Source organism: Suncus etruscus, chromosome 9 (assembly GCF_024139225.1).
Source record: "Suncus etruscus isolate mSunEtr1 chromosome 9, mSunEtr1.pri.cur, whole genome shotgun sequence".
In the NCBI taxonomy this organism is placed as follows: domain Eukaryota; kingdom Metazoa; phylum Chordata; class Mammalia; order Eulipotyphla; family Soricidae; genus Suncus; species Suncus etruscus.
In genome coordinates this window covers 10215204-10238460 of record NC_064856.1, presented here as the reverse complement: position 1 = coordinate 10238460, position 23257 = coordinate 10215204, and the positions used below count along the sequence as shown (strand labels likewise).

Here is a 23257-nt window from a genome sequence, read left to right as displayed (position 1 = left end):
TTACAAATACTTATCAGGTGATTGGTTCCTCAGAACAGGAATGAGTCACTCAGTTCCTGCCTTGTAGACCCTCCTGCCCTCTCTGCTCTTAGCCTTGGAACACCAGGTCCAAGGATATTGTGTTCTGGGAATCAAATCCTGAACTCACAGGGAAAGCTTGAACCCTTTGAGCCTCTCTAGCTCCAGATTTGGTGTGGGATTTGTGTCCAGCTCCTGGGTCTTGACTAAAGCACATGAAATCAAGTGCCACGTAACAGAAAGCAGCTTGCTTTGCTGTTGCTGCATGGATTGTATGGTCAATGGATAACAAGGGCTCAGAGATTATGCAAGAGATAAGGCACCTGCCCTGCATAGGATTGTGTTAAGCTGGATTTGGGAATTTGTTTTGTTTTGTTTTGTTTTGTTTTGTTTTTTGGGCCACACCCGTTTGACGCTCAGGGGTTACTCCTGGCTATGAGCTCAGAAATCTCCCCTGGCTTGGGGAGACCATATGGGACGCCGGGGGATCGAACCGCGGTCCGTCCTACGCTAGCGCTTGTAAGGCAGACACCTTACCTCTAGCGCCACCTTCCCGGCCCCTTTTTTTGGTTTTTGGGCCACACCCGTTTGCCGCTCAGGGGTTACTCCTGGCTATGCATTCTGAAATTGCTCCTGGCTTGGGGAGACCATATGGGACTTGGGGGATTGAACCATGATCTGTCCTACGCTAGCACTTGCAAGGCAGACACCTTACCTCGAGCGCCACCTTCCCGACCCCTTGGGAACATTTTTTAAAGCATTTTGTTTTAGTGGGACATTCCCAGCACTGTTCCAGGCTTACTCCTGTTTGCACTTCATCATGCGCCTGGTGGATTCAAGGAACTCTGGGTTGCTTGGGAATTTCAAACAACATGGACTTTGTGGGAGGCAAGGCACCTTACTTGCTTGCTCAACGCAGCCCTCTTAAAAAGTATGAAGTATAAGGTCCTTGAGTCCTACAAGTTTGGTGTGCTTGTTCAAGAACACTTGAACCCAGTGCTTCAATGGCTTGTGTAGGCTAGGTTGCACAAGCTGTATGTGTCTTACAGATAGCTGTTTGTCCTGTGGCAAGAAGAACCCTGTGTCCTTCCACCCTCTCTTTGAGGGAGGCCTCTGCCAGACATGTCGGGTAAGTTTTGCCTGCCTGCTGTTGAATGTATTCCCTGGCATGTCATTCCTCCCCAGATGGCTAAGGATGTGTTCTAGAGGCATGTCAGAACCCTAGAGCTCATATGACATTATAATCCTGTGTTTCACCAGGCCTTTGCTTACTTTGTCTATAGGACCGTTTCCTCGAGCTCTTCTACATGTATGATGATGATGGCTACCAGTCCTACTGCACTGTGTGCTGTGAAGGCCGAGAGCTACTGCTCTGTAGTAACACGAGCTGCAGCCGGTGAGCGTGGCTGGGTCATTACTGGTGGGGGCTCCCCCACAACACGTTATGTCATGATCTTTCTATTGAAAGGAATTCCTATGCCAGGAATATCAACAGGGAGATAAAATCCAGTTTGTTAACCTCAGGTCCACAGACACCAAGGAAGGAGCTAGTGAAACCCTAGTCAAATATTATCCTTAGATATAAAGGCATCAGAGTGCCTTGTCCTAGGACACTGTCCCAATGAATCAGGCCTCCATTCTCCCTACTTTTATGAAGGTGCTTCTGTGTGGAATGCCTGGAGCTGCTAGTGGGTGAAGGCACAGCTGCCGAGGCCAAACTGCAGGAGCCCTGGAGCTGCTACATGTGTGTCCCTCAGCGCTGCCATGGAGTCCTGAGGCGTCGCAAGGACTGGAACATGCGCTTGCAGACCTTCTTCACCAGCGACACAGGACTTGAATATGTAAGGCCCTGGGCTCCAATGACCCAATGGTTGGGGGATGTCAAGGGCAGCTGTCTGGAAGGAATGAAAATGAAGCCCCAGGGCCAGAGAGATAGCACAGCGGTGCTTGCCTTGCAAGCAACTGATCCAGGACCTAAGGTGGTTGGTTTGAATCCCGAGTCCCATATGGTTCTCTGTGCCTGCCAGGAGCTATTTCTGAGCAGACAGCCAGGAGTAACCCTGAGCACCGCCGGGTGTGGCCCCAAAACCAAAAACAAACAAAAAAAAAGAAAATGAATATATATATACAGGCCTTCCCAAGTGGGAACTATTACTTGTCAACAGCAAAGATCTGGGGGTATTCATTACAATAGGGAAGTTCAGTATTCTGTTAGCACAGCATATTCTTTTTCTTAAATGAACTATGTCTTGTGCTTCTGTATATTTGGCTATTGTGAAAACTGTAGTCTAAATCAGTTTGGGAACTTCTACATTATTCCTGAGTTTCTGAGGACCTTATTCATCTCAGTAGCTAAACAATGGTCCTGCATTGGGCCTTAACAGAGGTGACTATGTAGATATAGGGATCTCTTGTAGAAGTTGGATAATTAAGCATGACTTAATATGCGCTCAATGGGGGCGGAGAGATGGTGTTTGCCTTGCATGCAAAAGGATGGTAGTTCAAATCCGGGCATCCCATATGTTCCCCTGTGCCTGCCAGGGGCGATTTCTGAGCATGACGCCAGGAGTAACTCTTGAGCACTGCCGGATGTGACCCAGAAACCAATATATATACATACAATGAATGAAGCAGAAGATTAAGCCTATGCCAGGGATTCCTTGTGTGTCCTAGTGGGGCTGATATTTGCTATATTGAGAATCAAGGGCACTCAAGTTTGGAACAAGTGTGTTTCCGGTGCGAGAGAATACTTAAGGCGAGAGAAGTTCTCAGCTAAAAATACACTGTAGGGCCGAGATTACAAAAACCCCCATCTCAACTAGGTTGCCTCCTTTCCAACTGTGAGGGACCAGTGTCCTGACTCATCCATGACCTCATTTTTGAACATTGCAGGAAGCCCCTAAATTATACCCTGCCATCCCTGCATCTCGAAGACGGCCTATTCGCGTCTTATCTCTGTTCGATGGCATTGCAACAGGTGAGTCGACTGCTCCTGTGTAACTGGCCTCAGCATATAAACTCCTGGGTATGACTTGGCCACCTTCTGTCAAAACCAAGTGTCCTTTGACAGTTCCTTAGAAAAAACTTGTTCATTCCTAAAGCAACAAGTAGGGCAGACAGGGCAGACATTAATGGGGGCAACTCTTAGTACTAATGAGGTACCAATATGGCTGCTCCTCCCACTTTATCCAAACACAGATTTGACATAGCCAGGAGATTCTGGGGATCTGCCCAATGCAATGAATTTAATCCTGGAATCAGATTCTTTGCAATTCATTTCAGTAGAGCAGCCAGCAGTGTAGTCTGTTACAGAGCACCTCCTGTCATGCATATTCAGGGATGGTTGTCTCATATTGCCCAGAACACTGACCTTGTACAATAGCTTCCAAATCTTTGCCAGGACTTCATCCCCCTATTAGGATCCAGCTCTGGCAGCAGATCACCTGCAATAAAATAAGACCTTGACCAGGAACCTTAGACAGGTATTTTCTGTGTCAGGACTTTGACTTGTCAATTTTATTCTATGCCTCAGTCAGATAGTGTTAAATATATTGACTATTTGTTTGCTTTTATTTTGGGGGGGGGCTGCACATGGCCATATTCAGGGATCACCCATTGTGGGGTATTAGAGAAACATGCCTGGACTTCCTTTGGATCCCTGATGTTCAGGGAGTACATGAGCATCTCGGCAGCAATCCTCTGTCTGACTTGTTCATCCTGCCCCTGGGCTGGATGAAATCCATTAGTGTAAAAGGCAAAGCTCTTTATGCATAGGCATTCAATGGCCCTTTATCGTTAAATTTTGTTTTATACGGTTTCTTTTATATGGCTCACAGTTGGCTTTGCTCAGAAGAAATTCCTGGAATTCAGTAATTCCTGTGTATCTCTAGTGGTGGTATTCAAGGGAATATACAGGGTGCCAGGAATCAAACCCTTGTGAAAAACAAAGCATCTTAGCCATTGTACTATTCCAGCCCCACAAACTTTGTTATCTTTTGCATTCATACCTAGCAGTGCTTAGGGATCCCTCCTGGCGATCCTTAGGGACCCGGAGAGATAGCACATCGGCATTTGCCTTGCAAGCAGCCGATCCAGGACCGAAGGTGGTTGGTTCGAATCCCAGTGTCCCATATGGTCCCCCGAGCAGACAGCCAGGAGTAACCCCTGAGCACCGCCGGGTGTGGCCCAAAAAACCAAAAAACCAAAAAAAAGTACCCTATGAACTATCTGTATTACGTCTCTGCTCCATTTTTTTGTTTTTGTTTTTGGGACACATCTACAGCTTAGTCCTGGCTCTGCACTTAGTCTTTCTGTACTATATCACTGGCCCCTCAAAGTATTAATAAGATTTAGATGTGTGTATGATGTTGGATGAAAGCCAGGGCTGCCACAACTAAGGCAGTATTCTTAGAGATGGATGCCCACCTGTTACGCCATATTTTGTCCCTGAGATGCTTCGTGAACTATGCTAACCACTGTTGGCCTGTCAGTCCTTGTGAAGGCTGGTCTGTAACTCACTGCAGGGAGTATTCCAGCCAGTAAAACCCATTTTATATTTCTTCTCCAGGTTACTTGGTGCTCAAAGAACTGGGCATCAAAGTTGAGAAATATGTGGCCTCCGAAGTGTGTGAGGAGTCCATTGCAGTGGGGACAGTGAAACATGAGGGCAACATCAAATATGTGAATGATGTCAGGAACATCACCAAGAGAAATGTGAGTTTTCTGGAGCTGTGAAAATATGTCCCTCACCCCAAATCCTTACTCCCAGGGATCCCTGCAAACATATCTCACCTTACGTACTCCCAGGTCTCCCCTATGCAGGGGTCTCAAACTCAATTTACCTGGGGGCCGCAGGAGACAAAGAAGTGTGATCCTTGAGTGCAAAGTCATTAGTAAGCCTTGAACATTGGGGGTTGTGACCCAAACAACTAAAACAAAACAGAAAAAGATTCCTCTAGGGCAGGGCCACAAAATGTCGTACGAGGGCCGCAAACGGCCCACGGGCCACGAGTTTGAGACCCTGGACCTATGTCTTGAAACATGACACAGTTTGCAAGGATCCAGAAAAGCTAACTAACACTAAGAGAAGCCTGGACATCAGGTTTTCTGGGGTCAATAGTACAGTGGTATACTCTGTTATAATACCATGATTGGGGTTTTCTGTTTCTGGGTCATTACTGAGAGTAGTATCTCCACTAAACACTAGTTTCTCTCTCAGATTGAAGAATGGGGTCCTTTTGACCTGGTAATCGGTGGCAGCCCGTGCAATGACCTCTCCAATGTGAATCCTGCCCGGAAGGGTCTGTATGGTGAGCTGCAGGGTTCTCCTGCTCTGTGTGCTCTGGGCCCCACTGTCAAGATCTTTGAACCCAACCCTGTGTCGTAGAAGCAGCCCTTCTATTGGCTGCCATGAGAAGGCAGCCTTGATGGCTTGCAGACTCTGTTGTGAGTTATCAGCCCATGGGATAAGAGTCAGAGGGTGCTTAGTGAGTGCAAAGGCAGCCACTGTCTGCCCAGGACCTACCAGTCCTCACAGATCTCCCTGGAATCCGGGCAGGTGCTAAGGGCTGGGACCTGCCTTATGTGTCCTCTGTGTTCTGTTCCCCCAGAGGGTACAGGTAGACTCTTCTTTGAGTTCTACCACCTGCTGAATTATTCACGCCCTAAGGAGGGTGATGACCGACCCTTCTTCTGGATGTTCGAGAATGTGGTAGCCATGAAAGTCGGAGATAAAAGAGATATCTCTCGCTTCCTGGAGGTAAGGGGCACCCTATGTCCTCATGGGAGGAATGCTGACTGTTGATTATGGCAGATTTCAGAACTGTAATTTGGTTCTCTTTGTGGAACTCTTGGTTTTGCATTTGTGGGATGTGTTTCTCAGGTCTCTTGCAGGGATTCTTTGGCAAACAGGCCAAGCCACTGCAAGAGGCCATGCTTTAGATTTCTGCAGTGCTGGGGACTCCCCAGGGTAACCAGAGTTGAGAATGAAACCCAGGTGGAAGGCCACCCTATAAGCTAGCCTATGCCTTCCCACAAGCAAAGAATATCACGTCTCATGTGTATGCTCTTAAGCCTCTTGAAGCCAGTTTTCTTGTGATGGCCTATAAAATTTTAATGTCCCATTTATGAACTCAAATTCATTCTGTTTTTTTTTGGGAGGGCCGCATGTATGTAGCGCTGCTCAGGGTTATTCCTGGCTCTTCGCTCAGAAATCACTCCTGAAGTCTTGGAGATCTTATGAGATGTCAGATCAAACTCGGGTCCATCTTGAGTGGGCCACATGCAAGGCAAATGCCCTATTGGTTTGTTATCACTCTGGCCCCTCAGATTCATTCTTTTCTTCTTTTTTTTTTTTTTTTTTTGGTTTTTGGGTCACCCCCCCGAAAGTGCTCAGGGGAAACCCCTGGCTCAGAAATTGCTCCTGGCAAGCACGGGGGACCATATGGGAAGCCGGATTCAAACTGATGACCTGCATGAAAGGCAAATGCCTTACCTCCATGCTATCTCTCCGGCCCTTCAGATTCATTCTTTTTTTTTTTTTTTTTGGTTTTTGGGCCACACCCTGTGACGCTCAGGGGTAACTCCTGGCTATGCGCTCAGAAGTCGCTCCTGGCTTCTTGGGGGACCATATGGGACGCCGGGGGATCGAACCGCGGTCCGTCCTAGGCTAGCGCAGGCAAGGCAGGCACCTTACCTCCAGCGCCACCGCCCGGCCCCCCAGATTCATTCTTATTCTGAGCTGCCATCATAGAAACCACACAAAATCTAATTTTCACATATGTGTAAAGTGATAATAAATATTGACATAACTTTTCCCCTATATCCTGCCACCAGGACCTCATCTGGCCAAAGAAATTTTGACTTGGAGGCTGGAGCAATAATACTACAATGGATAGGCCTTTTTGCATTGCATAATATTACCCAGGTTTAATCCCTGGAATTCCATATGACCCCCTGAGCCCTGCCAAGAATAATTTTTTTTTTTTTTTTTTTTGGTTTTTGGGCCACACCTGGAGTTGCTCAGAGGTTACTCCTGGCTGTCGGCTCAGAAATAGCTCCTGGCAGGCACGGGGGACCATATGGGACACCGGGATTCGAACCAACCACCTTTGGTCCTGGATCGGCTGCTTGCAAGGCAAACGCCGCTGTGCTATCTCTCCGGGCCCAAGAATAATTCTTTTATTTTTTTATTTTATTTTTTTTTTTTTTTGGTTTTTGGGTCACCCGGCGGTGCTCAGGGGTTACTCCTGGCTGTCTGCTCAGGAATAGCTCCTGGCAGGCACGGGGGACCATATGGGACACCGGGATTCAAACCAACCACCTTTGGACCTAGATCGGCTGCTTGCAAGGCAAACGCCGCTGTGCTATCTCTCCGGGCCCCCAAGAATAATTCTTGAGCAGATCCTTGAGTAACCCCTCCCTCTTCAAATAAAACAACAACCAAAAGCAATTTTGATTTACTTTTGGCTGCCTTCATTAACCCTCAGTGCAGCACTTTGTACTAATCTCACATTCCCTGTCTTAGAACTTGGGTTCTTCCTTGCCCCATCATCAACAAAGACCCAGGACCTGTGGTCTACAAGATTCCTGGGGAGATTGGTCTGTCCCTTCTTATCTCACACACACCTACTACAGCCAAGGGACAGCTGCTGCTTGAATGGTCACTGGTTCCTCTTTTCTCCCTACAGTGCAATCCAGTCATGATTGATGCTATCAAAGTTTCCGCAGCTCACAGGGCTCGCTACTTCTGGGGCAACCTGCCTGGGATGAACAGGTAACAAGGGGCAATGAACCTTCATAACCTTCATTCATTCTAAGTCTGGCCAAGCATGGAGACAGGGCCCAGGTGCAAGCCTTCCAGAAAGAACTTACTCTGCTAAGAAACAGCTATACCCTGGACTTCATTTGAAGCTCTGGGATTCAGTAACTACCGGGGCATCTCAGCAGATTCAAGTCTGTCTGATTGGTTCATTCTGCTCCTGGGCGTGGCACAGAGCATGAATCTCCCAGAGAAGCTGGTTTCTTGGTACAGTCTTCCCAGCTGTTTCCCTAGATAAAATCACATGAATGAGGGTGATTTTATCCCTGCCTCTAGGGATAAAATGAAATATTTTTTTAGTTTTAGTTTTGAGCAGATCCTGGAGTGCTCAGGGATTACTCCTGGCTCGGAGCTTCAGAATCAGTCCTGGCTAGGCCCTCAAGGAATCATAAGGAATGCCTAGGTGCCTATGCAAGGCAACCGTCCTACCAGTTGTGCTATAGCTTTGGCCCCAGGATGCACTGATTTTGAAATCAGGCTTTTATGACTTAATTTATAACATTTTTAGATAGCATTTGTAGTGTGCAAAGCCTATTCCTCCAATGTTCTTATCTTTAAATTTTATTTTATTAAATTAAAAATATTTGCAGTGATATTGCATTGAAGTCAAGTTACAAAAGGTATTCAGGGGGCTGGAGGAATGTTGGTGCTGGCGGCAGGGCGTTTTCCTTTACACATTTGATCCCCCAAGCCAGGGCCAATTTCTGAACACATAGCCAGGAGTAACCCCTAAGTGTCACTAGGTGTGGCCCCCCAAAAACAAAATATAAAAGGTACACCTATCCCATCACCAGTTATCCCTCTAATTTTATTTATTTGTTTATTTATTTTTGTTGTTTGGGCCACACCCGACGGTTCTCAGGGGTTACTCCTGGCTATCTGTCTCTCCAGCCCCATCCCTCTAATTTTATTAGCCAGGAAACCTTTACCCAAGTTTTTAATCATCAATTTTATGTTGGAAACTGCAAGGCAGTGGCAGGACCCAGGATTAATTATAGTCTCTTACCGTGGTTTCAGGGAAGACCAACCTCATTAAGATATAAAATTTTCATGGTGAGATTTCCTTCCCCACCTGTATGAGTTGCTTTTTTTTTTTTTTTTTTTTTTGCGGTTTTTGGGTCATAACTGGCAGTGCTCAGGGGTTACTCCTGGCTCCATGCTCATGCATGAGCTCAGAAATTGCTCCTGGCAGGCACAGGGGACTATATGGGACATCGGGATTCGAACCAATGACCTTCTGCATGAAAGGCAAGCGCCTTACCTCCATGCTATCTCTCCGGCCCCTGAGTTGCTTTTATATTAATGCAATAGAAGGAAGTGTTAGAAGCCTGTTTCTTGCATTTTTTTATTTTTATTTTTTTGGGTTTTTGGGCCACACCCGGCGATGCTCAGGGGTTACTCCTGGCTGTCTGCTCAGAAATAGCTCCTGGCAGGCATGGGGGACCATATAGGACACTGGGATTCGAACCACAACCACCTTAGGTCCTGGATGGGCTGCTTGCAAGGCAAACACCGCTGTGGTATCTCTCCGGGCCCTGTTTCTTGCATTTTTTTTCTTTTTTCTTTCTTTTTTTTGGTTTTTGGGTCACACCTGGTGGTGCTCAGGGGTTACTCCTGGCTGTCTGCTCAGAAATAGCTCCTGGCAGGCACGGGGGACCATATGGGACACCAGGATTCAAACCAACCTCCTTTGGTCCCGTATCAGCTGCTTGCAAGGCAAATGCCGCTGTGCTATCTCTCTGGGCCCTGTTTCTTGCATTTTTAACCATGCAAAGACAGAAAGCTCTACAATAGCTACGAGAATATCCTGGCATCTTGGCATTTTTATTCTTCATATCAGCTCATGCTTTCCTTGTGTCTAGAGGGAATCTGGCTCAGTCACTCCACCCTGGAGCTTGAGTGTCTGCCAGCAGAGTTGGAGGTGTGGCTACTGGAATGCAAGTCACTGCACTCATATATATTAACTTGCTAATGAGAGTAGTGTGGGGAATGCAGTAAGTGGTTTCTGATATGGCTGGCAGTGGAGAGGTGGAAGGAGACTTACCTTCCCCACAAAGTAAGTAGAGGAACTGGAGTTATTTGTAGGCTAAGAGGAGAGGATAAGTTGTCAGAGATTTACAGATCCGCACACAGGTGTTGTCAGTTAGTTAGGAAGGAAAGGTAAAAAAAAAAAAAAGATAAAACAACGAAATTACTGAAAGCCGGAGATGTCTCTGGCATGCAGAGTCAGAGGAGATGTGGTATGTGCCAAGTTTCAGGTTGTTTTTTATTATTGGACCAAGGGTAGCAATGCTCAAGGGCTCATTCCTGGCTCTACATTTAGGAATCTTCCCCTGGAGGGACCATGAGTGCTTCTGGGAATTCCCTTGGTTACTGCATGCAAGCCTTACATCTGTACTGGTAGGGCCTGGTTTTTAGTTTCAGTTATCCATTTACAGTCTCAAACTCAATTTACTTGCGAGCCGCAGGAGGCAAGGTTGGGGTGATCCTTGAGTGCAAAGTCAGTAGTAATTGGGGTGTGTGACCCAAACAGCTAAAACAAAACAAAACAAAATTCCTCTAGGGCAGGGCCACAAGTTTGAGACCCCTGATTTACACTATGGGGAGAAAGATGATGGTCATTTTTTGCCATTTATGAGGTTGTGACTCTGATTCTAGTACCCAGGAGCCCTATATGCATCTGGCACCTGAGTGGATAGGAAGTTTCTGGGAATGGCAGGTTGCAATTTCTTCTGCAGGAAGGGATCAGATCTCTGACATTCTGAGAATTTTGAGGTGAACAAGTGAGGAGTCAGTGAAGGCTGCAGTATTGTCTACTGAGTTATGATAAGAACTGGGCCATTGAACTGAACTCTGGGTTTATGCACATCAACCAGGCAGTGGCCATTGATTTTTCAAGGAAGCAAATGCCTTGGTTCATAGGGCTGAGCTGGGGAAGTAGATGGAAGTGGGGACAGGGTTAGATTAGGTTCAGAATCAAGGACATTGACACTGTTTACCTCTTGCTGCCTGGAAGAACACCTCAGCATTTAGATCTCTTGCTGCTTTTCTGCTGGAATTGCTTGGTTACTGGTCTTGATTATTCTATTCATTCCCTTTCTTGGGCATATTAATTTGACTGCAACTAAAATTTTGAAGCTATAATGAGGGCAATGGGCCTTCTCAAGAAATCTAACTGCATCCACATTTTGTCCTTGAGGCCTCCTGAGTCTATCTACAAGCAGGTCACCATGCCATCATGGATCAGTCTTGTTACCTACATTTGGTAGCCCTTCTCATCCCAGGTCCAGTGGTTCTGAAAAATGAGGCTTACTTAGCTCAAGGTCCTGGCAAACAAAAAGCAAACCTGTGAAACTGGGACCACAAGGTGTCCTATAACGTGTAATCCCCCTTCTCTTCCTTTGAGGGCATCATGGTGGTGTTATGTCCCTGGAATCAGGGTCAATGGGTGTCTAGTCATAGACTATCTTTTAGGTCATTTTGCTCATTTTTGTAGCCAGTCTTAATTTTCAGAGCACATTGTAAAGTCAGAGATCCTCAGTTTTTTGGACTTCAAGTGCCCAAGTAGATGTGGGCCCTTTGAAGTAATGGGTTTTGGCTATCCCCAGGCCTGTGATAGCATCAAAGAATGATAAACTCGAGCTGCAGGACTGCTTGGAGTTCAATAGGACAGCCAAGGTAAGATATGTGCAATAGTTGCTGGATTTTAGCTTCGGAGAGCGCACTTTGTAGCTCCCAAGAAAGGCCTTTTGTTCCTACCCTTGACTCCATGGTGCTGGGATCTTTCTCCACATGATCTGATCTCTCTGTTCAGTTTCCAAGTGCAGAGCAGAGGAGGGTCTTAGAATGACCTCTCAGAAGAGGCAAATAGTTTCCTTTGAATATGGATTAGAGATACAATTCAACTTGGTCTTCTCAACAATTGAATAAATAAATAATACATTTGAAAAAATAAGCCAAAGAAAAAGTATTTTTCTAACAATACCCTTCATCAAGGTATTCAGTGCTTTTTATCACTATACAAACCCTGGTGACCATCCTCTTCGTCTTCCCCTCAATCTGGCTTAATTAATGCCATATGTTCTCATTCACGGTCACTTTTTATGTCTGAGGCTCATCTTTGCTGTGCACTCACTCCTTTCTTAGCATTTGTGGGCAGCGCACATTGTTCTGGTCCTAACAATTCTTTTCTCTGCAAGCTCAGCCCTGCCACTCTCTCCCTCCCTCTCCTCCACACCCTTCTTCCCTCTCTTAGTAAGTTCTGTGTTCACTCCATGATGTCATTTTGTTCTCCAGTTAAAGAAAGTACAGACAATAACCACCAAGTCGAACTCGATCAAACAGGGGAAAAATCAACTTTTCCCCGTTGTCATGAATGGCAAAGAAGATATTTTGTGGTGCACTGAGATAGAAAGGTGAGCAAGGCCTCTTGTGGCGAGGGAACTATCTAGACAGCAAGAGGGGAAGTGGTGAAGGCCTGCCAACACCTGTGTGTAGAAGGTTCATTGGCCTGTGTGAGCTGGGCTGGATAAAGCTTTGAGTCAGACCCGATATTCCAGCAGAAATGGTGGAAGGGGAGGGATGGTGTAAGGAATGTGAGCCAAGGGGTCATTAGACACCAGCTGTCTGCATTTTCCTGTCTTAACACGCTGGGATACCAGGAAGGTTAAGCCAGCAGCCAGTGCATACCTAGTAACATGCCACTGATCTTCTCAAGCTTTCTTCTGCCAAGTTGCTCAATCTATATCTGATTCCTGCCTTGCTTTTTACCCTATCTCTTCGATTTATTTGGCTAAGTTGATAGCATCTATTTAAAGAACCAGCTCTTAGCTTACACTTTGTTTTACTGTTGTTTATTTTGGGGGGGACTATGTTTTATAGTTAAAATATGGAAAGACCTATGAATAGTCCTTAAATTTGGGGGCTTCTTTGAATTTTCATTGTAGATAATCGCTATGAAACAAATCACTATGAAACAATAGTTTTCATAGTATCCAATAATGCCATGTTTGAGTCCAGAGAGCATTCTCAAAGGGCTAGCACATTCAGGGTTAAGCATGACATCACATGGCCAAAGCAAGTAAATACTGCACTGGAAATATAGCATTTCTGGGTATGTCCCCAATCCAAAACAGAAGTCCAGAGAGAAATCAGTAAGATGGTTGCCTTGCATGTGTCCTACCTGGGTTTGATTCCCAGCATCTCATGGTACTCCGAGCACTAGCAGGAATGATTCCTTAATGCAGCGTCCTTGAACACCTCTAGGTATGATCCAAAGGCGTGACCCCACACACCTAAAAACCCCAGTAAGTTCTGGTTGCTAGAGATGTCAGACATTTCCCTTTCTGCTATGGCTCAGGCCTAGTGTAGTCCTGGGTTAAATATTTTTTCTGAAGATTATAAAGTCATAGGCCCTAAAACATTCTAAGTGTAACCACTCTCTCAGCTCAGACATTGGACATTGGATGTGTTTGCTAGTAGTTGTTGTACACCTGCTAAGACTTATGGGTACAGTTAGGTACACTCAAGTTTACTGTGGCATACTGAGGTCTGTGAGAATCATAGAGGATATTTGTCATCCAAGTGCAATTGATGCCCTTAATTTAGTTAAGAGTCAAAAAACTGGGCCCGGAGAGATAGCACAGCGGCGTTTGCCTTGCAAGCAGCCGATCCAGGACCAAAGGTGGTTGGTTCGAATCCCGGTGTCCCATATGGTCCCCCATGCCTGCCAGGAGCTATTTCTGAGCAGACAGCCAGGAGTAACCCCTGAGCACCGCTGGGTGTGGCCCCAAAAAAAAAAAAAAAAAAGAGTCAAAAAACATAGTATACTGTACATCAAATGAGTCATTACTGACTTTATAAGTATCGTGCTCTCTCTACCTTTTTTTTGGCCACACCCAATGCTGCAGAACTATTCCAACAAAAATGAAGGTTTTTGGGGCTGGAGCATTAGCACAGCAGTAGGTGTGCTGCATGGGATGGGCCCAGATTCAATCCCCAGTATCCCATATGGACCCCCAGGCCTGTCAGGAGTGATTTCTGAGCACAGAGCCAGGACTAACCCAAGGGCCATTAGGTATAGTTCAAAATATTGACATTTCAGACATTGTCTTTTAATAGGGTCAGGTTATCATTCATTTGTAAAATGTTCCATAGCTTCCACTACGTTCTATGGCATGGTGCTAGGGAAGAGGCACAGAACAGATCCTGTTGTGTCCTGTAGAACCATGACTCATCCAGACCTTGGAGGCTTCAAAGTGATTGCCAAGAGTAGACACTGCACTTTCTTGGCCAGATGAGCACTTCCCAGTGGACCTTCAGCAGTCTGACATGGGTGTTTACCTCTGTTCATTTCCCACAGGATCTTTGGCTTTCCCGTGCACTACACAGACGTGTCCAACATGGGCCGCGGTGCCCGCCAGAAGCTGCTTGGGAGGTCCTGGAGCGTGCCTGTCATCAGACATCTCTTTGCCCCGCTAAAGGACTACTTTGCCTGTGAATAGTTGCTCCAATGACCTGCTGGGGTACCTGGGGTCCTGGGTAGAACCCTTACCCCAGAGCCTGGGCTGTGCCCTTCCTTCAGCTCAGCTGTGTGTGGTGCCACACAGCATACCTCGGCGGGAGCCAGCAGCCTGTTCACTTCCTGGCAGGGTGACACAAGATGCCCATCTCCAAGTGCACATTCACCTGGCTGTATGGAACAGCCAGACTTGGTGCTGATTTTTTTTGTCTTCTAAAACTTTAAAACTTGAAGTAGGTAGTAAGATGACTCTCTTCCCCTCCCTCCCCATCCTGGGTCTCCTATTCAGTGAAAAAATGATGACTAAGATGCCAAAACCATAGCGCCACTGCGCTCTGGTGCTCAGGTCCATGCAATAAACCCACCCAAGATGCAGATGATCTCATGTCCCTTGGCTCTGTGTGCCGCTGTGCAGCTAAGAAACTTCATTTTTCAAGGACCCAGAATGTTGGTGTTTGTGTCTACTCCTCCACTTGTCTTAGGGCCAGATAAGGGAATGTCTTCAGTCCCCCCCCCAACCTGTGCTTGGGGGGGGGCTCTTTTAGAATATTTGATTTTAGAGTGAAATTATTTCAGCAGGGATGGCATCATCACTCAGGGCTGCTGCTTCCCATGGGTCTAAGGGTAGGGCCAACTTGGTCCTGGTCCATATAGGGGCTGCAGACTAATGGGGAGCTCAGGAATGCCCTGAGCTAGAAGCTGCCATATAACCAGGAACCATTCTCCCTACCTTCCTCTGCCCCATGGGTAATAGCAAAGGAGAAGGCTACTCCTTGCACATACATAAGGTTTCCCTCCAGATAACCTCGCCAGAGGGAAAGCCTGACACTCCCCCCTCCCGTAGCCATTTCTGCATCCAGTACCCAGTAGACACGAAGGGCCCAAAACATCACCACCACCTTCTCTAAGACACATCAACTGCAGTGTTAAGTGCCAAGCTCTGGGGATTTTTAAAATACCTGTTATTCTGAGTCAGTTTAGGGGCTCAACAAGTTGGTTTTTAGATGGCATGGGAGGACTGACAAGCTGCATTTCAAAAATGCTATTGTAATGGTTTTTACACCTTTTGACTCTACTTACTGGTGCTATTTTGTAAAGAAAAATGTCATGTTTTGTGGACTTTTTTAATATACACCTTAAGAAACAAACCTCAGACTTTATAAATCTTTTTTTTGTAACTGGAGCCACGTAACAAAATGATGGGGAAAAATTGTGCCTTGTCTCAACAGTTGCTAATTTTTAGGCTGAAGGATGAGGATGCCTAGAGTTTACTTTATGTTGGATTAAAATCAGTATTTCTCTATAACAGCCTCCCTTCTTTTTATTGTGGGTGCAAGCAGAGGGACATGGGAGGACCTGGTACAGAGAACTGTCGGGGAGAGGGCTCATTGCTTGGAGTGTTACTGCAGTTCAGTGATTTCAGTGCCTTGGTGCTCAAGTCTCAAAACCTACAGTGTATCAACTCTCCCTGAGTTTTTTTTTTAAATGCTGGAATCTGAGATTTGACTGACAGCATGTGCTTCATATGAATGGGCCTTGAATTTGGTTCTTTGCCCTGTCATCCCTGGGGGTGGGGGTGGGGCTTCCACACCAGATCACTACACCTCACATTCAGATAGACTCTGAACAGAACCTGGAAGTTCTTTACTACTGTTACATCTATTTCAGAAACCTTGATTTTCAGAACTGGAAATAGGATTGCTAGTGGAGCTATGGACTGAGTGCTGGTTCTGGTAACATGGCCCAGAGATCTGCAGAATTTGGGTTTTATGCAGCTTAGGTAGCTTACACACTATCCATGTACTAGATTTCCACTGCCTAGAGGGTTTTTTAATTATTCAGATCAGCCATCTTTGGAATTGTAATTTAGGCAATTAAGCATTGGGTTAGGGAGATGGCTCAATGGGTCCTGGAGCTGATGGGAACTCAGGTTATGAAATGTGCATACACAACATTGGATCAGAGGCTGTCAAGGGACCATGATCCTTTAAAAACTTTTGGGTAGGATAAAAACTTCATCTTTCCAAAGAAAGGTAAGGCACTGTAAGTGGCACACATGCAAATCAGCTGAGAATCTGGAGCTCAGATGGTCAGCTCAACTTTTTTTGGGTGGGGGCAGTTCACACAGGCAGCCCTCAGGGGTCACTCCTGGCTCTGCTCAGAAATTGCTCCTGGCAGGCCTGGGGGTCCATATGGGATGCTGGGATTCGAACCACCATCCTTCTGTATGCAGGGCAATCATCAATTTTGTGTGCTAGACTATAGTCAGGTCCATGTTCCTTTGCGAAGGTTCTAGCCCAGAATTTAAGCAGAAGACAAGAAATCAATGTTCTTAGGTGCCACTGGGCTTTGAAGAGACCAGTTAGGAGTCTCTATGGTGAGACAATTGGCAATTAGCAAGCTGGCCTTGCACTTGTCTCTGAGGCAAAGGGACCCCAGGAGGCCTGCCTGCCCCATTACACCATCTTGTGTACAGTACTGCACCAGATGTCAGGGCAGGATGAAGCAGAACAAACAGTCCCGGCCGAGGCCTCGGAGGGTCCAGAAAGGAGATGGACGAGCCCCACGGGTGAGATGCTCTTGACTGTCCTTGCCTGCCCATAGGGCATGTGAAGTGGGGTGGGGTAGAGGTGGGGTGTTATTTTTCTCTAGGTAGGTTCTAGGTTCATTGGCAAGGAAAGGCCTTGAAAATGCCCCTTTGTGGGAAAGGGCATTATGAACAGCTTCCTAGACAGTAGTTGAGGGTTCCCATGAAAGGGGACTCAGATTTTTGTTTCAAAGTTTGGGTTCATCACACCTGTAAGGATGGAGAATTATTGACCCCCTGCTGAACACAACTAATACCACATGTGATCCCCCATGCCTTGCCTGTAGTGATCCTGAGTGCAGAGCTAAGAGTAAGTCCTGAGCACAGCCAGGCGTCCCTCCACCCCCACCAAAGAACAGACCAACCTGGAGTGATAGTGACCACCCTCAGGGATGTTTCTGGGACCCCCAACTCCCTTGATATATGATGTACATGAAAGTATGCTTGTAGAAGTGAGCACTGAAAAGGTTACCAGCACCCTGTTTGAGAATGTGAGCAGCCCTCAGAATGGCTGAGTCATGTAGGTAGGTGAGGCCCAGGACACCACAGCACCTCGCAGGGCCCATAGCCATAACAGCAGTTGTGAGTGGAATCTACGTGTTCTGGCTTTTGCTCCCATTCTGGTCTCACTATGTTGCTTTATATTTTATATGTTTGGAACCTAAGATTACCTATGGGTCTTTGAAGCCTAATTTTATTTTATTTTATTTTTTGGTTTTTGGGTCACACTCGGCAGTGCTCAGGGGTTACTCCTGGCTTCAGGCTCAGAAATCGCTCCTGGCAGGCTCGGGGTACCATATGGGATGCCGGGATTCGAATCAGTGACTTTCTGCATGAAAGGCAAATGCTTTACCTCCATGCTATCTCTCTGGCCTGCAGCCCAATTTTCATGGGGCTCAAAGATAGTACTGTGCTATCTCTCCGGCCCCATTGCCTACGATTCTTGATCTCCCTTTCTTGTTTTCTTCGGATTCTCCCTTTTAATCTATCCTTCTGTCCTACCCTTACGTTAAGGGTAGTTAGGGGTGTGGGCAACACCTAGCAGTGTTTGGTGCTACTGGCACTGTGCTTGATTTTTGGCTCCCAGTGGTGCCAGGGGACCATGTAGTGCTGGGAATTGAGCCCAGGTCTCTGCCTACCAACCAATGGTGCAGTTCATTCAATATATTTCTTTTATATATACTTTATACATATTTTTATTTTTTACATATATATGTATATATAGCTACATATATGTATATATAACAACTATATATATATCTGACTTTCACTCTTGGAGTTGCTTGAAAGACCAAACGGGATGTTAGGGATTGAACCTGGGTCAGCTATTCACTAGGTCAGTGCCTACCTTCTGTCCTGATTATATATATATATATTTTTGGGGGGGGGTACACCTGGTGGCACTCAGGGGTTGCTTACTCCTGACTCTGCACTCAGAAATCGCCCCTGGCAGGGTCGTGGGACCATATGAGATGTTGGGAATCAAACCACCATCTGTCCTGGGTTGGCTGTGTGCAAGGCAAATGCCCTACCATTCAGGCCCCAATATATATATATATATTTTTTTTTTTTTTTTTTTGGTTTTTGGTTTTTGGGTCTCACCCGGCTGTGCTCAGGGGTTACTCCTGGCTCCATGCTCAGAAATTGCTCCTGGCAAGCACGAGGGACCATATGGGATGCTGGGATTCGAACCGATGACCTTCTACATGAAAGGCAAATGCCTTACCTCCATGCTATCTCCCCGGCCCCGCCCCAATATATATTTTAAACTTTAAGAAGAGAGCTGGAGAGAAGTACAGCAGGTAAAACCCTTGATTTGCATGGATCTGACCAGGGTTTAATCCCCAGCATTACATTTGCTCCCCAAACCCTATCAGGAGTAATCCTAGCACTTCTGGGTCTAGGCACCAAATAAAAACAAAAAATAATGGCAATTTTGGGATTAATAGTGCACGAGGTGCTCACCTTGCATGTGGCTGAACTTAACCATATTTGGTCTCCTGATAACTCAGAATACTATTCGGCACACAGCCACTAATAGCCCTCTGAGCACCAGTGGCTCTGGCCTCAACAACCCCCCCCAAAAAAAATAAATTTTTTTTGTTTTTGTTTTTTGGGTCACACCTGGCAGTGCTCAGGGGTCACTTCTGGCTCTATGCTCAGAAAACGCCCCTGGCAGACTCAGGGGACCATATGGGATGCCGGGATTAGAACCATCGTCCTTCTGCATGTAAGGCAAACATCTTATCTCCATGCTATCTCTCCGGCCCCCCAAAATAAATTCATTACATTTCATGTTTTCGTTTTTGGGCCATAACCAGCAGTGCTCGCTCGGGTTTTACTTTTGGCTCTGCACTGAGGAATTATTCCTGGCAGGCTCAGGGGACCATATGTAATGCTGGGCATCAAACCTGGGCTGGCTGTGCACAAGCCTAACCTATCACTCTGACCTCATAAAAATTTTAGAGGCTAGAGAGATTTCTCAATGGGCTGAGAGTGCATTCTAACATGTAGGATCCCCATGTTCTGCCTAGGGCCATTAGGATAGGTCCCCAAGCACAATTTTTGTACACCACTGGATATAGCTCCAAAATAAATCCCCCCAAGAAAAGTTCCAAGAACAGTACAAAGAATTTCTAAATGGTCATCATCTACATTCCCAGATGTTAACGTTTTGCTCGTTTTGTCAATTTCAGATATACTCTTTCATCAGTATGTTTTTTGTTTTGGGGCCACACTAAGTGGTGCTCCGGGGTTACTCCTGGCTCTGAGCTCAGAATTGCTCCTGGCAGACTTGGGGGACCATATGGAATGCCAGGGATCAGTGTGTGTGTGTGTGTGTGTGTGTGTGTGTGTGTGTGTGTGTGTGTGTGTGTGTATATATATGTATATATATGTATATATATATTTATTTCTTTATATCAGTGCCTGAATATAGTGTGCAAGGCAAATTTTCTACCCACTGTGCTGTCATTCCAGTCCAATATGTATTTTTCTATTTGTCCCAAATAATGATTTTTTTGGGGGGAAGGTTTAGGCCACAACCTATGTCACTCAGATTACTCCTGGATCTGCTCAGAAATTGCTCCTGGCAGGCTTGGGGACCATATGGGATATTGGGGATTGAACCCTGCTCTGTCCTGGGTCAGCTGCACTGTCCTGCTGCTGAGATATCGATCTGCACTCCCCCCAAAAATGTCCTTGGTATCCATTTCAGAATGCAGCTGGTTACATTTTAGTTGAAACATTCAAACAGTGTATCTTGGTGCTAGAACCTAGCTGCATGCTCTGAGCTTTAGTTCCTGCCGATAGCTGTCGGTACGGCCAGAAAACAGGCTGGTTTCACTGGAGCTGGTGCAGCTTGTGTTTGCTGTTATCTGCCTGTTTAGCCTTTGCACCCTGCTAGGAATGGTTTCACTTCTTCCAGAAAGCCTTCTTTGCTTCTAATTCTAAATCAGACTAGGAGCCATGCCCCAATTTGAGCCTTCTTTCAAGGAAAGAGACAATCGTGGCAGAGTATTAAAATTAACACTTGTGCTTTGCTCCACGAATTTCTGAGGGTTCTGTGGCTCTTCCAACACCACCGTCTTGTTTATTTATTTTTGTTTTGGGCCTCTCCCAGCTGTGCTCAGGGTTTACTCCTGGATTTGTGGGCTCAGGGTTTAATCCTGGATCTGTGTTTTTGTTGTGGCGCTCAGGAATTACTCCTGATCCTGGCTGGCCAGGGGAACATATAGGATGCCGGGAATCAAACCTAGGTCTGTACTGGGTTGACCTCTTGCAAGGCAAACGCCCTACAACTGTGCTATCTCTCCAGACCCTCCAACACTATTTTTTAGTTGAATAGTCTCTGGTACTTTTGTGAATCTAAGGTCCTGAAGGCTGAAGAGATAATACCTGTTTAAGACTTGGCCTTGCATGAGGCTGACTTCATTTTGATCCCCTACATATGGTGCTCTGAGTACTACCAGGAGTACTACCAGGAGTAAGCCCTGAACACAGAGCTAGGAGTAAGCTTGAGTACTGCCGCTGGATGTAGCTCCAACACAACTACTCAGCTTTGGATCTGAAGATAGTACAGGAAGTAAGGTATTTGCCTTACATGCCTCAGATCTGGTTTGAATCCCTGCATTGCCTGGCTTCTTGAGCATGGTTTGGGGTCACTCCTGAGAATTGCCAAGTATGACCCCCAAACCAAACAACAACAAAAGAATAAACAGGGGCTGTTGTGATAGCACAGTGGTAGGGTGTTTGCCTTGCATGTGGCTGACCTGGGACTGATCTGGGTTCAATCCCTGGCCTGCGAGGAACGATTTCTGAGCACAGAGCCAGAAGTAACCCCTGAGTTCTGCTGGATGTGGCCCAACAGCCAATAAAGCTCAAAAAAACAACAAAAGAATAATCAATGACAACAAAAACTCGGGCTTTGAAGTCATCTTTTTTTGTTGTTGCGGACATACCTGGGAGTGCTCAGGGGTTACTCCTGGCTCTAAGCTCAGAAGTCACTCCTGGCAGGCTTGGGTGACCACATGGGATGCTGGGGATCAAACCCATGTTGGTCGTGTGTCTGAGCAGACAGCACCTACTGTGCTATCGCTCTGGCCCCAAATCCTGGTGTTTTGATTTTGGAGAAGAGATGAACATTTTTTGTGATAACTGGGTAAGTTCATATAGTAAAACATGCATTAAAGATCTGTTTGAAGGGGGCGGAGAGATAGCATGGAGGTAAGGCGTTTGCCCTGCATGCAGAAAGACAGTGGTTCAAATCCCAGCATCCTACATGGTCCCTTGAGCCTGCCAGGAGCGATTTCTGAGCATAGAGCCAGGAGTAACCCCTGAGTGCTGCTGAGTGTGATCCCCCCCCCCAAAAAAAAAGATCAGTTTGAAGAGGCTAAAGAAACACTGGGATTCCAGTATATATACCCAGTGTATTGAACCCAAATTCAATCCTGAGCACCACATGGTTTCCTGTGTACCCTGGAGTGTGACCCAGAAATGAACAAACAAGACACAAACCATAAAGATGAAGCTTGATGTCTCTAGACATATTTTGTCAGCTGGCTGGGAATTATATTTTCTTTCCCCACCCTTAAACATTTGGTAATCTAGGAGGCTCAAAATGACCAAGGTAACATGGCTAATCTCTTCCCAGGATGGAAGTACACCCTGAGAATCCCTATGGCATTATCTTCCAGAGTGGTCTCATGGGAGGGTAGGTAATTCTATGTAGAAATCTTGCTCAGGGGCCGGAGAGAAAATACTGTGGTAAGGTGTTTGCCTTGCATGCGGAAGGATGTTGGTTCGAATCCCGGTCCCCTGAGCCTACCAGGAGTGATTTCTGAGTGTAGAGCCAGGAGTAACCCTTGAGTGCCGCTGAGTGTGACCCAAAAACCAAAAAAATAAGGAAAAAAAAATTTCTTGCTCAGAAATCTCTGAATACCTGTTTCTAGAACCAGTTTAGACTCAGTTCTGACCCTTGATGGAAGCCAGGGCCTCACACATGCAAGGCAAATGATCTACTGCTATACTCTTAGTCCTGGACTTGATTTGGCTTTCTAAATGGATTTTCCCTCCCCCCCTCCCCCCAACATCTTTTCTCAACAAAAAGATCTTTTGGTAGTATTGACTATCAACTTAAATAGAATACTGCTTTTCACTAAAAAGGCCTTAAATCGTGGACATTTTTTGAGCACATACTATAGTCAGGGAGAGGCTTAAGAATTTGACACACATTTCATTCTAACTTCGAGCCAAGTCAGGATTTAAGCTAGTCAAGACTTGCTTGTTTGGGTACTTAGAAGAATTCACCTGGTTGCTGGCAGCTACTGTTCTGCTATATCTTATGGGGGTAAAACGTATTGCCTTGGGCCCGGAGAGATAGCACAGCAGTGTTTGCCTTACAAGCAGCCGATCCAGGACCAAAGGTGGTTGGTTCGAATCCCGGTGTCCCATATGGTCCCCCGTGCCTGCCAGGAGCTATTTCTGAGCAGACAGCCAGGAGTAATGCCTGAGCACTGTCTGGTGTGGCCTAAAAACCAAAATCAAAACAAAACAAACAAAAAAATGTATTGCCTTGAAGCCCTTGTGAATATATTGATTTTAGTATCCATGCTTCTGTCAATTCCCTATAGCCGCATAGTCCTACTGTGGATATTATGGGATTAAAGGGCTCTGCTATTTCTCTCCATAGTTTGTTTCTAACTCAACCCTCTGGCCAAGCTTGTATTTTATCTGAAGAAAAAAAACTTCATCTCTTCTTTAATTTAATTTTATATACATTAGGTTTTGGGGCCACACCCAGCGGTGCTCAGGG

General features: G+C 46.1%; 1 protein-coding gene across 5 annotated transcripts in view; it reads left to right on the top strand.

Annotated features, from left to right (window-relative positions):
* DNMT3B (DNA methyltransferase 3 beta) overlaps positions 1–14531 on the top strand; it is a 33490-nt gene extending 18959 nt beyond the window's left edge. For 3 of the 5 annotated variants that reach the window (XM_049779168.1, XM_049779167.1, XM_049779166.1), the window contains 9 exons: positions 1068–1147; positions 1302–1414; positions 1676–1859; positions 2911–2995; positions 4586–4731; positions 5237–5327; positions 5628–5776; positions 7707–7792; positions 14199–14531. In XM_049779168.1, the coding sequence (XP_049635125.1) occupies positions 1068–1147; positions 1302–1414; positions 1676–1859; positions 2911–2995; positions 4586–4731; positions 5237–5327; positions 5628–5776; positions 7707–7792; positions 14199–14340 (1076 nt within the window). In that variant the 3' untranslated portion in view covers positions 14341–14531. Of the gene's footprint in view, positions 1–1067; positions 1148–1301; positions 1415–1675; positions 1860–2910; positions 2996–4585; positions 4732–5236; positions 5328–5627; positions 5777–7706; positions 7793–11445; positions 11516–12133; positions 12253–14198 lie in introns of all 5 variants that reach the window. The other 2 variants (XM_049779164.1, XM_049779169.1) reach the window with 1 other exon arrangement.
* Positions 14532–23257: the final 8726 nt, after the last annotated feature.